General features: G+C 51.0%; 1 protein-coding gene across 4 annotated transcripts in view; it reads right to left on the bottom strand.

The window, feature by feature from the left end:
- Positions 1–4213: 4213 nt before the first annotated feature.
- TIGD3 (tigger transposable element derived 3) overlaps positions 4214–12614 on the bottom strand; it is a 23539-nt gene continuing 15138 nt past the window's right edge. For 2 of the 4 annotated variants that reach the window (XM_084634239.1, XM_084634238.1), the window contains exon 2: positions 4214–11832. In XM_084634239.1, the coding sequence (XP_084490365.1) occupies positions 10335–11777 (1443 nt within the window). In that variant the 5' untranslated portion in view covers positions 11778–11832 and the 3' untranslated portion in view covers positions 4214–10334. The remainder of the gene's footprint in view (positions 11833–12614) is intronic. The other 2 variants (XM_084634240.1, XM_084634241.1) reach the window with 2 other exon arrangements.

Below are 12614 nucleotides of genomic sequence, written 5' to 3'. Positions count from 1 at the left end.
ATGGCTCTGCAATCGCATCCACCAACTCCTTTACCACCCTCAGATGCAGCGCATCCGGCCCCATGGACTTGTGCACATCCAGCTTTCCTAAATAGTCCCTAACCACTTCTTTCTCCACAGAGGGCTGGTCACCTCCTCCCCACGCTGTGCTGCGCAGTGCAGTAGTCTGGGAGCTGACCTTGTTCGTGAAGACAGAGGCAAAACAAGCATTGAGTTCATTAGCTTTTTCCACATCCTCTGTCACTAGGTTGCCTCCTGCATTCAGTAAGGGGCCCACACTTTCCTTGGCTTTCTTCTTGTTGCTAACATACCTGAAGAAACCCTTCTTGTTACTCTTAATATCTCTTGCTAGCTGCAACTCCAAGTGTGATTTGGCCTTCCTGATTTCACTCCTGCATGCCCGAGCAATATTTTTATACTCTTCCCTGGTCACTTGTCCAATCTTCCACTTCTTGTAAGCTTTTTTTTTTGTGTTTAAGATCAGCAGGGATTTCACTGTTAAGCCAAGCTGGTCGCCTACCATATTTACTATTCTTTCTACACATCAGGATGGTTTGTCCCTGTAACCTCAGTAAGGATTCTTTAAAATACAGCCAGCTCTCCTGGACTCCCCCCTGTATTTTCCACTGAATGCATCCGGTGAAGTGAGCTGTAGCTCAAGAAAGCTTATGCTCAAATAAATTTGTTAGTCTCTAAGGTGCCACAAGTACTCCTTTTCTTTCCCCCTCATGTTATTCTCCCAGGGGATCCTGCCCCTCAGTTCCATCAGGGAGTCAAAGTCTGCATTTCTGAAGTCCAGGGTCCGTATTCTGCTGCTTTCCTTTCTTCCTTGTGTCAGGATCCTGAACTTGACCATCTCATGGTCACTGCCTCCTAGGTTCCCATCCACTTTTTCTTCCCCTACTAATTCTTCCCAGTTTGTGAGCAGCAGGTCAAGAAGAGCTCTGCCCCTAGTTGGTTCCTCCAGCACTTGCACCAGGAAATTGTCCCCTACATTTTCCAAAAACTTCCTGGATTGTCTGTGCACCGCTGTATTGCTCTCCCAGGGGATATCAGGGTGATTGAAGTCTCCTATGAGAACCAGGGCCTGCGATCTAGTAACTTCCATTAGTTGCCAGAAGAAAGCCTCGTCCACCTCATCCCCCTGGTCTGGTGGTCTATAGCAGACTCCCACCAGGACATCACTCTTGTTGCTCACGCTTCTAAACTTAATCCAGAGACACTCAGGTTTTTCTGCAGTTTCATACTTGAGCTCTGAGCAGTCATACTGCTCTCTTACATATAGTGCAACTCCCCCACCTTTTTCTGCCCTGCCTGTCCTTCCTGAACAGTTTATATCCATCCATGACAGTACTCCAGTCATGTGAGTTATCCCACCAAGTCTCTGTTGTTCCAATCACATCATAATTCCTTGACTGTGCCAGGACTTCCAGTTCTCCCTGCTTGTTTCCCAGGCTTCGTGCAGTTGTGTATAGGCACTTGAGATAACCTGCTGATCGCCCCTCTTTCTCAGTATGAGGCAGGAGCCCTCCCCTCTCATGCCCTCCACTCACGCTTCCTCCCGGTATCCCACGTCCCCACTTACCTCAGGACTTTGGTCTCCTTCCCCCAGTGAACCTAGTTTAAATCCCTCCTCACTAGGTTAGCCAGCCTGCTTGCGAAGATGCTCTTTTCTCTCTTGGTTAGGTGGAGCCCGTCGCTGCCTAGCACTCCTCCTTCTTGGAACACCATTCCATGGTCAAAGAATCCAAAGCCTTCTCTCCGACACCACCTGCATAGCCATTCGTTGACTTCCACGATTCGACGGTCTCTACCTGGGCCTTTTCCTTCCACGGGGAGGATGGATGAGAACATCACTTGCGCCTCAAACTCCTTTTTCCTTCTTCCCAGGGCCTCAAAGGTCCTTGCAAACGTTCATTGAGCTCAGTGCCCCAAAGGTCACATTTTACAGCTGGGGAAACTGAGGCATAGAAAGGGGATGAGATGAACACATCCCCTCTTTCCCCTCCCCCACCTCACAAATGACAGTCCTGGGATATATGGGACAGAGAAGCCAGGAGTTCTGACATTTCCCTCCCTAAGCATTTGGGGGAGGGGGATGAATTTTGATGGAGGGAGTCAGGACTCCAGGGTTCTGGTCCTGGCACTGGGAGGGGAGTGAAGTCAAGTGGTTAGGGCAGAGAAGGGGCGGGATTGCCCATTTAAGATTATTTTTCTGTGTGTTAAGGCAGATTGAGGCTTTTTAAAAAAACTCTGCAGTCACCCGATTTCCCTCGTTATTCACAGCCAAATTGGTCTTGTCTTAATGAATTCACCATTAAGTGTGTGTGTGCCCTGCCAGAGCTGAACAACGTGCTGGAATTGACACCGCCATTAGCGTCAATAACTTTATTTGAGGTTATTAACTCAAGTGATAAAATAATATTCGGTTATTAGGGTTATGTTCTCTAGGGAGCTGATTACCTGAGTGAGCTGGGTTGTTAGTAATTAATAGCAATGGTGGGAGTGGATATTTCCACAGCGCTTTTCTTTGCTAAAGGAGTCCAAAGTGGTTTATAGAAAAGCCTTGCCTGGCGCTGAGACGCAGACACCTCTGGGGTGCAATGTGGGGGGCTGTTTATACAGCTAGCCCTTGCTTTGCACTGAGATGCAGCTGCCTCTGGGGTGGAGTTCAGCTGCTTTCTAACAGCTGCACTTGACACACACCTTTAGAATGGAGAATTAAGGATGCTCTTGTGTCCAGCTGAAATATGCAGGGGGATTGAGAGAGACCAAACAGAATAATCTGAGCTGGAATTTGGCCAGGATAGTGTGTGAATCTCTGTATCTTGCTGCCCTGGTATCATTAACAAGAGGTGGGCAGAGCCTGTCTTCACAGCGGAGAAATTATGCCCCAGTGCTGTACTGGGGAATTGGGGTCAGCACAGGCAGCAAGGAGAGAACACCCCCCAACTCTGCCTCTCATGCTGCAGCACAGCGTCCCCTAGTGCCACATGTGGGTGTTGAGATCAGCACTAACTGTGAGAGGAGAGCGCCCCCTACAGAACAAGTTGTGATCAGACACTCATTTCTCATCTGTGAAATTATTCCTGGTCTCCATGTCAATCTCTACTCCCTTTCTGGAATCTTGCTAAGCTCTTGGCCCCTGTGACTTCCTGTAGCAGAGAGTTCCACAGGTTAATGCCTTGTTGTGTGAGTGTTTCCTTTGACTGTGAATTTCCCCCCTTTTAATTTCATCGAACGGCCCCTTGTTCTCATGGTACGAGACAAGGAGAACAGAAGCTCTGATCTCCCTTCTCTAGACCAGTCAGTATTTTAGAGACTTTGATCATGTCCCCTCTCATTTGTCTTATTGAAACCCTTCCAAGTCTTTTCAGAGAGTGTTTCCAGGCCTCTGACACACACACACACACACACACACACACCACTCATTCTGCAATACCGTTTTGGAGATGGGGTGACCAGCAGTGCACACAGAACCTAGCTCAGGTACCTGTCTGCACCCCATTACCCTAGTCACTGAGCATCTCACTGGCCTTAATGCATTTTTCCTCTCCATGTCCCAGTGAGGCAGGGCAGTGCTATTATCCTCATTGTATAGATGGGGAAAGTGAGGCACATAGAGAGTAAGGGACTTGCCCAAGGCCAGACAGAAAATCTGTGGCAGAGCAGAGAATTGAACCTGGGTCTCCCAAGTTGCTCTAATCACTGGGTCCTCCTTCCTTTGCTAGCTAGTATTGCAGATGTGGCTGCACCATTGACATATAGAACAGCACTAGAATATGTTCCCTATTTATTCTCCACCCTGCAGCCTTTGTTGCCCCATCCCCCACATTTCATCTTCCACGCGATCCAAGTTCCGAGACTCCTCAACTACCATCCGTGCGAAGGGAAGGCTGTGGCTTGAAAGGCCGGGGAAGTGAGTGGCAGCACTGAGGGCAATAATGCAGTAAGAGGGCACATACGGTGGGGAATGTGCATGCGCCCCAGCACCCCCTGCTGGATAGAAGCAGAACTGCTCAACCATGTGTCCTAGATCCAGTATTGCCAAAGGGCAATGAGGATTTCCCTTTGGGCATGGTGGGGGAAGGGGATCATGGCCTGTATCCCTGCTTGTAACCAACCGATGGTCACTATTCCTAGGGCCCAATTCTGCACTTGATGTCCAGAGGTGGCCCCACCATGGACTGAGAGAATGGCATTTCGATAGAACTTATTGATGGTATTTTTATTTGCATTCACGTAGATTCTCTGAGAAAGAAAACATGGGAGATGACACAGAGGGGGGAGGAAAAGGATGCCTTCCCCCACCCCCGAAAAAACCTTCATGTTATTTGTTACCGGGTTTTTTTGTTAACTGTAGCTGTTGTTTCTCACTGCTGGCTCCGAATTCAAGAGGCTGGGATTTTCAGGGGATATTCAGGACATTCTGCACCTAAATGGAATCCTGTTCTCTGGCCCACTTGAAACCAGCACCCCCTAGAGGGGAAAGAGCCATATCCCATTCACCCTTCCATCCCATATCACTCAGTCCCTCCACCTTGGAGCCAGATGGGAGCTGGTGCCCTTCCAGGGGAAAGGCCCCACATCCCATCTCTCTGAGCAAGCCAGTCCTGCACCTTGGGGCTGGATGGGAACCAGCACCCCATGGGGGGAAAGGCTTTCTAATCCCTAACTCTCCGACATCCCTGAATATCCCAGCCTTGTGTACCAATATCCAGGTTCCATTTGATGACCGTGCTGGTCATGGGGCTTCAGGACAATGTTAAATTGATCTGGGCTTGGAATAGATCCTGTCTTCTAGGCCCCCCTCCAAATCCAAGCAGCATTAAAACCCTTGGTGCCTGGTGAGTGTAAGCTACATCTAACATGCTTGCTCTTTTGTCCACCTGTTCGGTTTTTTCCCCTTCATTTGATTCACCTTACAAGAAAACCACAGCGAGATTCTAAAAAAACCCACCTTTCCCAGCATTGCCCTGGTTTCATGATATTTGCTGCTACCTTGTTAAAGCCCCTGCTCCTGGAGTCCTGGTATTATGAGAGACTTTCATGTAAGACCAGTGTATGCTCAGATTTTGTCCCTGGTAAAACTATGTCAGTTACAGATGTGATTGTTTGTTTGGCTTGTTTTAACTGCTCTATTCATACCTGTACAAGCCCTAGTGTGGAGGCAGTTAAAGGTATAATGGTGACTTACCCCAGTGTATTTATCCCCTTCCCATACAGGAATAGCTGTAGCAGGATAAACATACCTAACTCTCACACAGCACTTGTCATTAGATCTGCTGCAGCACCAGGCGTGGGCCGCCTGCTGGGATCATCCAGGCATGTCTCACCTCATCAATCCCTGCCTCACAGAGGCCTTGGGGACCCTCCGTCTCTCCTGCTCTCTGCCTGGGACTCAACAGTGGAGTTAAAACACAGTCCTCAGGAGACTAAAGTCATTGGACTCCATACAGGGGTATTTGGATGGAATTGAATGGCCTGCATTTCTAGAGGAGGTCAGACTAGATGATCTAATGGTCCCAGCTGGCTTTAGACTCCCTATGAAACTAACTCAAAGCACTTTACAAAGGAGTTGGTATCACTGGCTACATTTTACAGATGGGGAAATTGAGGCCTGGAGCTCTAAAGTGACTTGCCCAAGGTCACCCAGCAGGCCAGTGGCAGAGACAGGAATAGAATCCAGATCCTTGTCCAGTACTCTATCCACTAAGCCACAACTCTTCTGTATAGACATGGGCTTGATTAAACTAACGCAACTCAGTGTGGGGACACGCTTGTATTGCAGTTCTACACCCAGTTTGAAGCTTGGCTTGCGTCAGTAAATTTACAGGTGCCGGCTAAACCAGCTGGAAACCAAAAACCCGTTTAAGTGAAACCAATGCTGTGTGTGTGTGTGGCAATTTTAATATTTCCAGCGCTGTGGGTGTAGGGAGAAGCTTGGAAACAACTGAAAACCCAGACAGTAGATTCAGGGGTGACAAGTGTGTGTTTCAACAAAAAAACAATTTAAGGCAATAGCATGATGATTTTTCAGCTGGCTCATGATTTTGGAACTCCTAGGGGCGGTGAGACTACTTTCCAGCCATTTGAGCCAATCCAAAACATTGGCTGTATCCCTGGGAATTGTGTAGCTGCGAAGCGCCAAGCGAATTGGAATGGTGGGATCACATACCCATGTGGTACTGATGGCAAGTAAGAACATAAGAACGGCCCTACTGGGTCAGACCAAAGGTCCATCCAGCCCAGTATCCTGTCTACCGACAGTGGCCAATGCCAGGTGCCCCAGAAGGAGTGAACCTAACAGATCTAGTGATCTCTCTTCTGCCATCCATCTCCACCCTCTGACAAACAGAGGCTAGGAACACCATTCTTTACCCATCCTGGCTAATAGCTATTAATGGACTTAACCTCCATGAATTTATCCAGTTCTCTTTTAAACCCTGTTATATTCCTAGCCTTCACAGTTATAGTCCTAGCCTTCACAAGATTCCCAGATTTCTGAGACTAGAGGGGCCCATTGTGATCATCTGGTCTGACCCCCTGTATAGCACAGGTCACTACTCGATTAATTCCTATTCGAACTGGAGCAGATCTGTCAGACCAACATCCAGTCTTGATTTAAAAAGTGCCAGTGTTGGAGAATCCACCACAGCCCTTCATCAATTGTTCCTTGGAACTTATTTGTCTGGCTTCAACGTCCAGCTGCTGGGTCATGTTAGGTCTTTGCTGGATAGACTGAAGAGCCCTCTATTATCAAATTTCTCTTCCCCACACAGGTACTTGGAGACTGTGACTGCAGGAAACCCAGGCTATCCATGGAAAGTTGGGGTTTTGATTTAAAGAAAATATTTTGCAGAAAGCACCTGCTTCCCCTGGGAAATGTCTGCGCATTTTTTGTATTGGTTTGGTGTGGTGTGTGGTTTTTTTTTTTTGTTTTTTTTGTCAAAAATCAAATATTTCAATGTGGAGATGCTGCTGCAATGCTTCATGGGAGTTTTAGTTCGGATGCCCCCTGTCCTTGTTTTTCCTCTATGGGCTGGTCTTTTCCAGACAGACTACGTTTCCAGTGAAGCACCCTTCCAAGAGGGAGGGCAGCGGTGCATCATGGGAGATGTAGTCTGACTAGGGAGCCTGGCCTATAAAGGAGAATGGGAGCATGAGGTAACTGAAACACAACTCCCATGAAACACGGCGGCAGCAGTATCAACATGGTTTTTTGGGACAAAGTTTGGGTTTTGGCAGAAGTCTTTCAACCTTTGCTGAAAAAATCAAAATGATTTTTATTCATTTCCGTCAAAATTTTGCAAGGCAAACTCCCCCGCTTGGTTTACGGTGTTTGCTTTCCTGCAGTGACAACCATGGTGGAAATTTTGGAGAGGACGAGTCCAAACCTAGTGTATCTTAGGTATTGAAGGAGTTGTATGTGAATTCAGGGAGACCCTGGCCCTGCAGTCAGCTCTTAGTGGGGTGAACCCCTGAAGTAAATGGGGTTCTCTGAACATGGGTGCTGGAACAATCTGTATAGTGGGGGTGCTGAGCCATTAAACCAAACTGCAGATCCTGTATATAATGGAAACCAGTTCAAGCCAGGGGGTGCATCAGCACCCCCCTAGTTCCAGCACCTATGGCTCTGGAACCACGGCCCCAGACCTACTAACGGCTTCCTCTGCAAAGGGTGGTCTTTTTGCTGGAACTGACTGCAGCTCAGAGCCAACAGCACAGATACCCTCATTTCAGGGGAGAGCCTGAAACGTTGGTCATTGAACTGGATTGAAGTTTGCAATCTCGCACTTTTCCCAGCGCAGGAGGGCACATGAGATGATATTCCGTGGCCCTTGCAGTCTATTAACAAGGTGGTGGTGGTGGTGTTCCTGTAGAAGGACCCTGATCTTGCAAACTACTCAGGTATGTGAGTAAATTATTTATGGTCTGAGAGTGTCTGGCATTTCTGTCTAAGACTGGGGAGCCTCCCCCGCCCCCTTGGGCCAGGTGCTGCACAGATGCAGGGTGACACAGTCCCTGCAAGAGCTGAGAGCCTGAATAGACGGAGGGAAGGAGAGGAAAAAGAGGCACAGAATGGCAAATTGAACTGCTCCAGTCAGTGACAGGGCCAGAAACAGAACCCAGGAGTCCTGACACCTAGCCCGCCCTGCTCTAACTCAGTAGATTCAGCTCCCTGCCTAGACCTGGGGATAGAACCCAGGAGTCCTGACTCCCACTGCTTTCCCATAAAGCTATCCTGGTATTTCCAGGTAACCGAGGACAAAGCAAAAACACCTCCCCAATCCTGGGGCTGTCGTCTTTCTGCAGCAGAACAAACTGGGCATGTTTAACTCTCCCGACAGTGAGTTAAGTTTCCATTGGAAAAATAGGACCATCGGCCATTGTCCGTGCGGCAAGCCAGGAATTCTGTCTGTGGGTCCAGCTCCCTGTGGCAGTACCATTTCCATAGGAAATATTGTACCATTTTACAGTGTGTGTTTCTTTAAAGGTGACTTGAAAAGAAGGTGGGGGAGGGGGAATTAATAAAATGAGGCATCTGCTCCTCTTTATGGCCTGTAAGTCTGGTTTGGTTATCTTGCTTTTTAAAGGTATTTTCTCGTTTATTAGGAGCATTACGGTAGCACTTAAAACCCCCATTATGCTGGGCCCTCTACACCTGGTGAGAGATGGTTCCTGCCTCCAAAGAGCTTAATCTAAATAGACGAAGGGTGGGAGAGGAAACTGAGGCACAGAGGATTTGGGACTTGCTCCAGGTCAGGGGCAGAGCCGGGAATAGAGCCCAGAAGAAGTCAGGACTCCCAGGGCCTGTCTACACTGAAATGTCAATCCAGGGTTAGTGGAACTGTAGGTCATAGATCCTGGGTTTGCTAACCTAGGGCTTGAGTGTCTACACTCCTTTGTAACCCCAGATTAGGAATTGTTGAACCCTGGGTCCCACCCTAGGGCTGCTGCATGATGCAGGCCCGAGTCCAACTACTGTGTCCCACACTTCTTTGCACCCTCCCAAAATGTGGCTGCTCTAGCCCTTTGGTTGTGGTGCAGGGTGGGAAACCTTGCCTGTCCAGAGGACAAAGAAAGTTGACCCATGGAATTGTGGGAGACCGTGGCAGACTCCCAGGGCTTGAGTCCAATGGGACTCTACCCTGCAAAGCAACAGGGCTTGAACCCTGGGTCCCAGCTTAACTCAGGCTTGGACCCTCTACTCCTGTGGGGTCCTCTGGCCCTGGGTTAGTGCATTTGTGTGTAGATGGCAGGGGGCTTAGGCCTGAGTTCAAACTCTGGGCTTACACTGCAGTGTAGACACCCCACCCCACTCAGAGCTGGGGATAGAACCCAGGGAATCCTGAGTCCCAGCCTCCTCTGCTCTGACCACTAGACACCACTCCCCTCCCAGAGCTAGGAATAGGACCCAGGAGTCCTGACTTCCAGACCAGTGCCCTACCTCCTGACCCCCACTTCTGTTCACCTCTGCAGCCGTGGAAGTTAAATCTTCCCATCCAAAGATCAGAGGCTGCTGGCTCTGGGGTGGTGTAGTACCTCATATTAGAACATCACTTCTCTTCCTCCCTTTCCTTGGATCCCTGGGAAGCTGAAGGATAATAAGGTGCCTAGAAAGGAAATCCATTTAATGCAGGGGCTGTTCTCCCCAATCGGGCTGGTGTTGCTATAGCTTTCGGGGGGTCGGCTTTGTTTTTGTTGAATGCCTAGAGCTCAAACAACTGGGAGAAAAACTGTCAAAATTCAACTTCCCCCTTTCTTTCTTCCTTGGATTTATTTCATGCAGAAGTGCAGTTCTGTGGGCAAAAGTTTCCAAGCCTGAGTCGGGAGTGGGGGAGTGTTGCGGTAATTGTGATTCCATTAAGACGACACAAACCTGACTCAAGCCTGAGTTCTAAAGAGGCCTGGCCCCTTTTGGGGTGGTGACTAGCAGGACACCCTTGAAATGGGGGCAACCCAGAATTGCCAGTGGAAAATATTTGGCTGAGGATCCTGCTGAGGGTGGTGGTAACAGCAGTAACTAGTAATGTGGGCTCTTTCAGATCTTTATATGCCCATAAAGGTGCGCCCAGAAGAAAGAAAAGGGCCGCTCTCCAATTCCTCTCCCCCAGAACCAGCTCTCAGAGGCCATGGCAGAGAATGTGGACATGAATCCAGTCCCTCGTGCCCCCCAGTGGGGGATGACTCCAGCCCCCTAGCGCTCAGGCACTGCACGATTGGGCTGGAATCCCCCTCTCCAAGCACTGAGTCGGTGCGGTACAGGGTCACCAGCCCCTCCATGCTCCAGTGTTGGGAGGCCGCTGGAGGCAGTGTGGGGAGTTGGGCGCTCACTGGCAGCACAGCCGCTCCACCTCCTCCTCGCAGCTGTAGAACTGCCGGAAGACCCCCTCGGCCGAGCCGTTGCACTCGAACCAGCGCCGCAGGGTCCCCAGGGCCTTCAGGGCATCGGCCTTGGTGGGCAGGCTGCCAAAAAGGTCCTCCCCCTCCCGCTCCTCCTCTTCCTCCTCCTTGTAGGCCCTGGCTGGGGGCAGGGCTGGGGAACAGGCCAGCTCTGTCTCCATGTCAACGAAGCGCCGGAATTCTTCCGGGCTCATCCCCCTGGGGGGGTCATGGCTGGAGGGTCCCAGGGACCCCTTCCCCGTGGAGCAGCCAGCCTCCCCGAAGCACCGTTCCACCAGGGAGGGCTGGACTTTGTCCCAAGCGGCCGCCACCATGTGAAGAGCGTCCAGCACGGTGATGGAGGCGGCGATGGAGGCGGGGGAGCTGTCGGTCTCGTTGCCGATGGAGGACACTTTGCCCAGAAGCCTGCGCTTGTAGCGGGACTTGAAATCCCGGACGATGTCAGGGTGGAGCGGGCAGGGCGAGGGGCCGTCGTTGTGGCGAGGCCGCGGGGGCAGGAAGACCAGGCGGATGTTGGCAGGCTCCGGCTCGGGGCAGCGCCGCTCGGAGTCCAGCACCAACGCCACACTGCGGTGCTGCCGGCCCATCTCCCGGTCAAAGTCTGTCAGCCACTCGGAGAAGAGCTCCGGTGTCAGCTGCCCGTCGGTGCTGCTGCGGTAAAGCACCGGCAAAGTTTCCGTGTTGACCCCAAAGAAACATCGCGGAGCCAGCCGCCTGCCGACCACCACGGGCTTCCGCTTCTCCGTGCCGCTCCCGTTCACGCACAGCGCCACGCACAGCCACTCCCTGCCCTCCCGCTCCCTGCCAGGCATGGCCTTATACAGGAGCACCACCTCCCCGCAGCCAAAAACGTTCTCCGGGGCAAAATCCTTCAGCAGCTGGGGCAGGCTGAGGGAAGCCGGCGCCGGCCCCTTGTTGCACAGGGGCTCCGGGGCGTGGACAGCTCGTGCCGGGTGTCGCTGGCCAAAGCAGACGTTGTTACGGCGCTTCCACCGCACCAGCCAGCCGATGCTAGGCACAAACTCCTGGCCCATGATGTCCGCAAGCTCCTTGGCTTTCTGGAGCAGCATGGGCCCCGTGACATCCCACATCTTGGTGCGGGCGATGTGGAACCAGCACAGCAGGGCCTCATCGATGCTGCTGTATTTGGACTCCCGCTTGCGCTTCCGCTCCCGGTTGGCTGTCCCGCTGCACCAGTCAGCCAACAGTTTCTCCTTGTTCTTGCAGATGCGGGAGATCTGGGGCTGGGAGACTTGGAAGCGACGGGCCACCTCTGACTGGGACATCTTGGATTCGTCCAGCATCTCCAGCACCTGGATCTTCTCTGCCAAGGAAAGAGCATGAAGTTTCTTCTTCCCGTTCAGCTCCATGATGGCCCTGGAGTGGGAGGTGAAGGGATGTGCCAGGCACTGGGGGCTGGAATATCTATAGGAGAAACAGGAGACCCTCCCACCCAACCCCCCCAGAAAACCCTGATCAGCCATTGGTAAGACAGGGAGATAGAATCCAAGGGAAACTTAATAACGCTGGGGATAGAACCCAAGTGTCCTGACTCCCAGCTCCTGCCCCCCATCTCACTAGGTTCCATTCCCCTCCCAGAGCTGGGACTAGAGCCCTGGAGTCTTGGCTCCCAGAACCATATTCAGTTCACTCAGCCATAACCACCTAAATGTAATTTTAATAAATATGGGAGAGATTTCTGGGGAGACAGTCTCAGCTAGTTAAATGCCTAATTTGAAGGGAGCCACCCAGCTCAAAACTGCCCCCAAATTTAGGTTGCTTAAAAATTCAGCTTGTCCAAATGATGATGGATCGTACACTTTTAGGGGCAGGGATTGTCTTATTTCATGCAGCTCCTGGCACAACAGATGTCTCTGATCTCGGTTGAGCGGAGACTGGTGCAGAACTATGGGGTCCCATTCTCAGCTGGGGGTCTGTGTAGTGCTTGACACAAGAGGGGCCCTGATCTCAGCCGGGGAGGAAAGAAGGGGCCAGTGCCCTGCACAATGGGGCCCTGATTTCAGCTGAGTGTCCTAATAGAAAACTTGTGCTGCTGTTAGTGACATTTTATTGTAATGTCCCCTTTCTCCTACAGTGGGCACAGCCCAAACATTGTCTCCTTGGGGCAACTGCCATGTAAGGGGGAAACCAGGCTCGGCATTCCTCACCTGTAGATGGTTTTTAATAATAGGAGCCGCCCTGCTAGA

This window comes from Lepidochelys olivacea, assembly GCF_965140295.1.
Source record: "Lepidochelys olivacea isolate rLepOli2 genome assembly, chromosome: 7".
Lineage (NCBI taxonomy): Eukaryota > Metazoa > Chordata > Testudines > Cheloniidae > Lepidochelys > Lepidochelys olivacea.
Note: the sequence above shows the minus strand (reverse complement) of the source record. Positions and strands in the feature narration are given on the sequence as shown.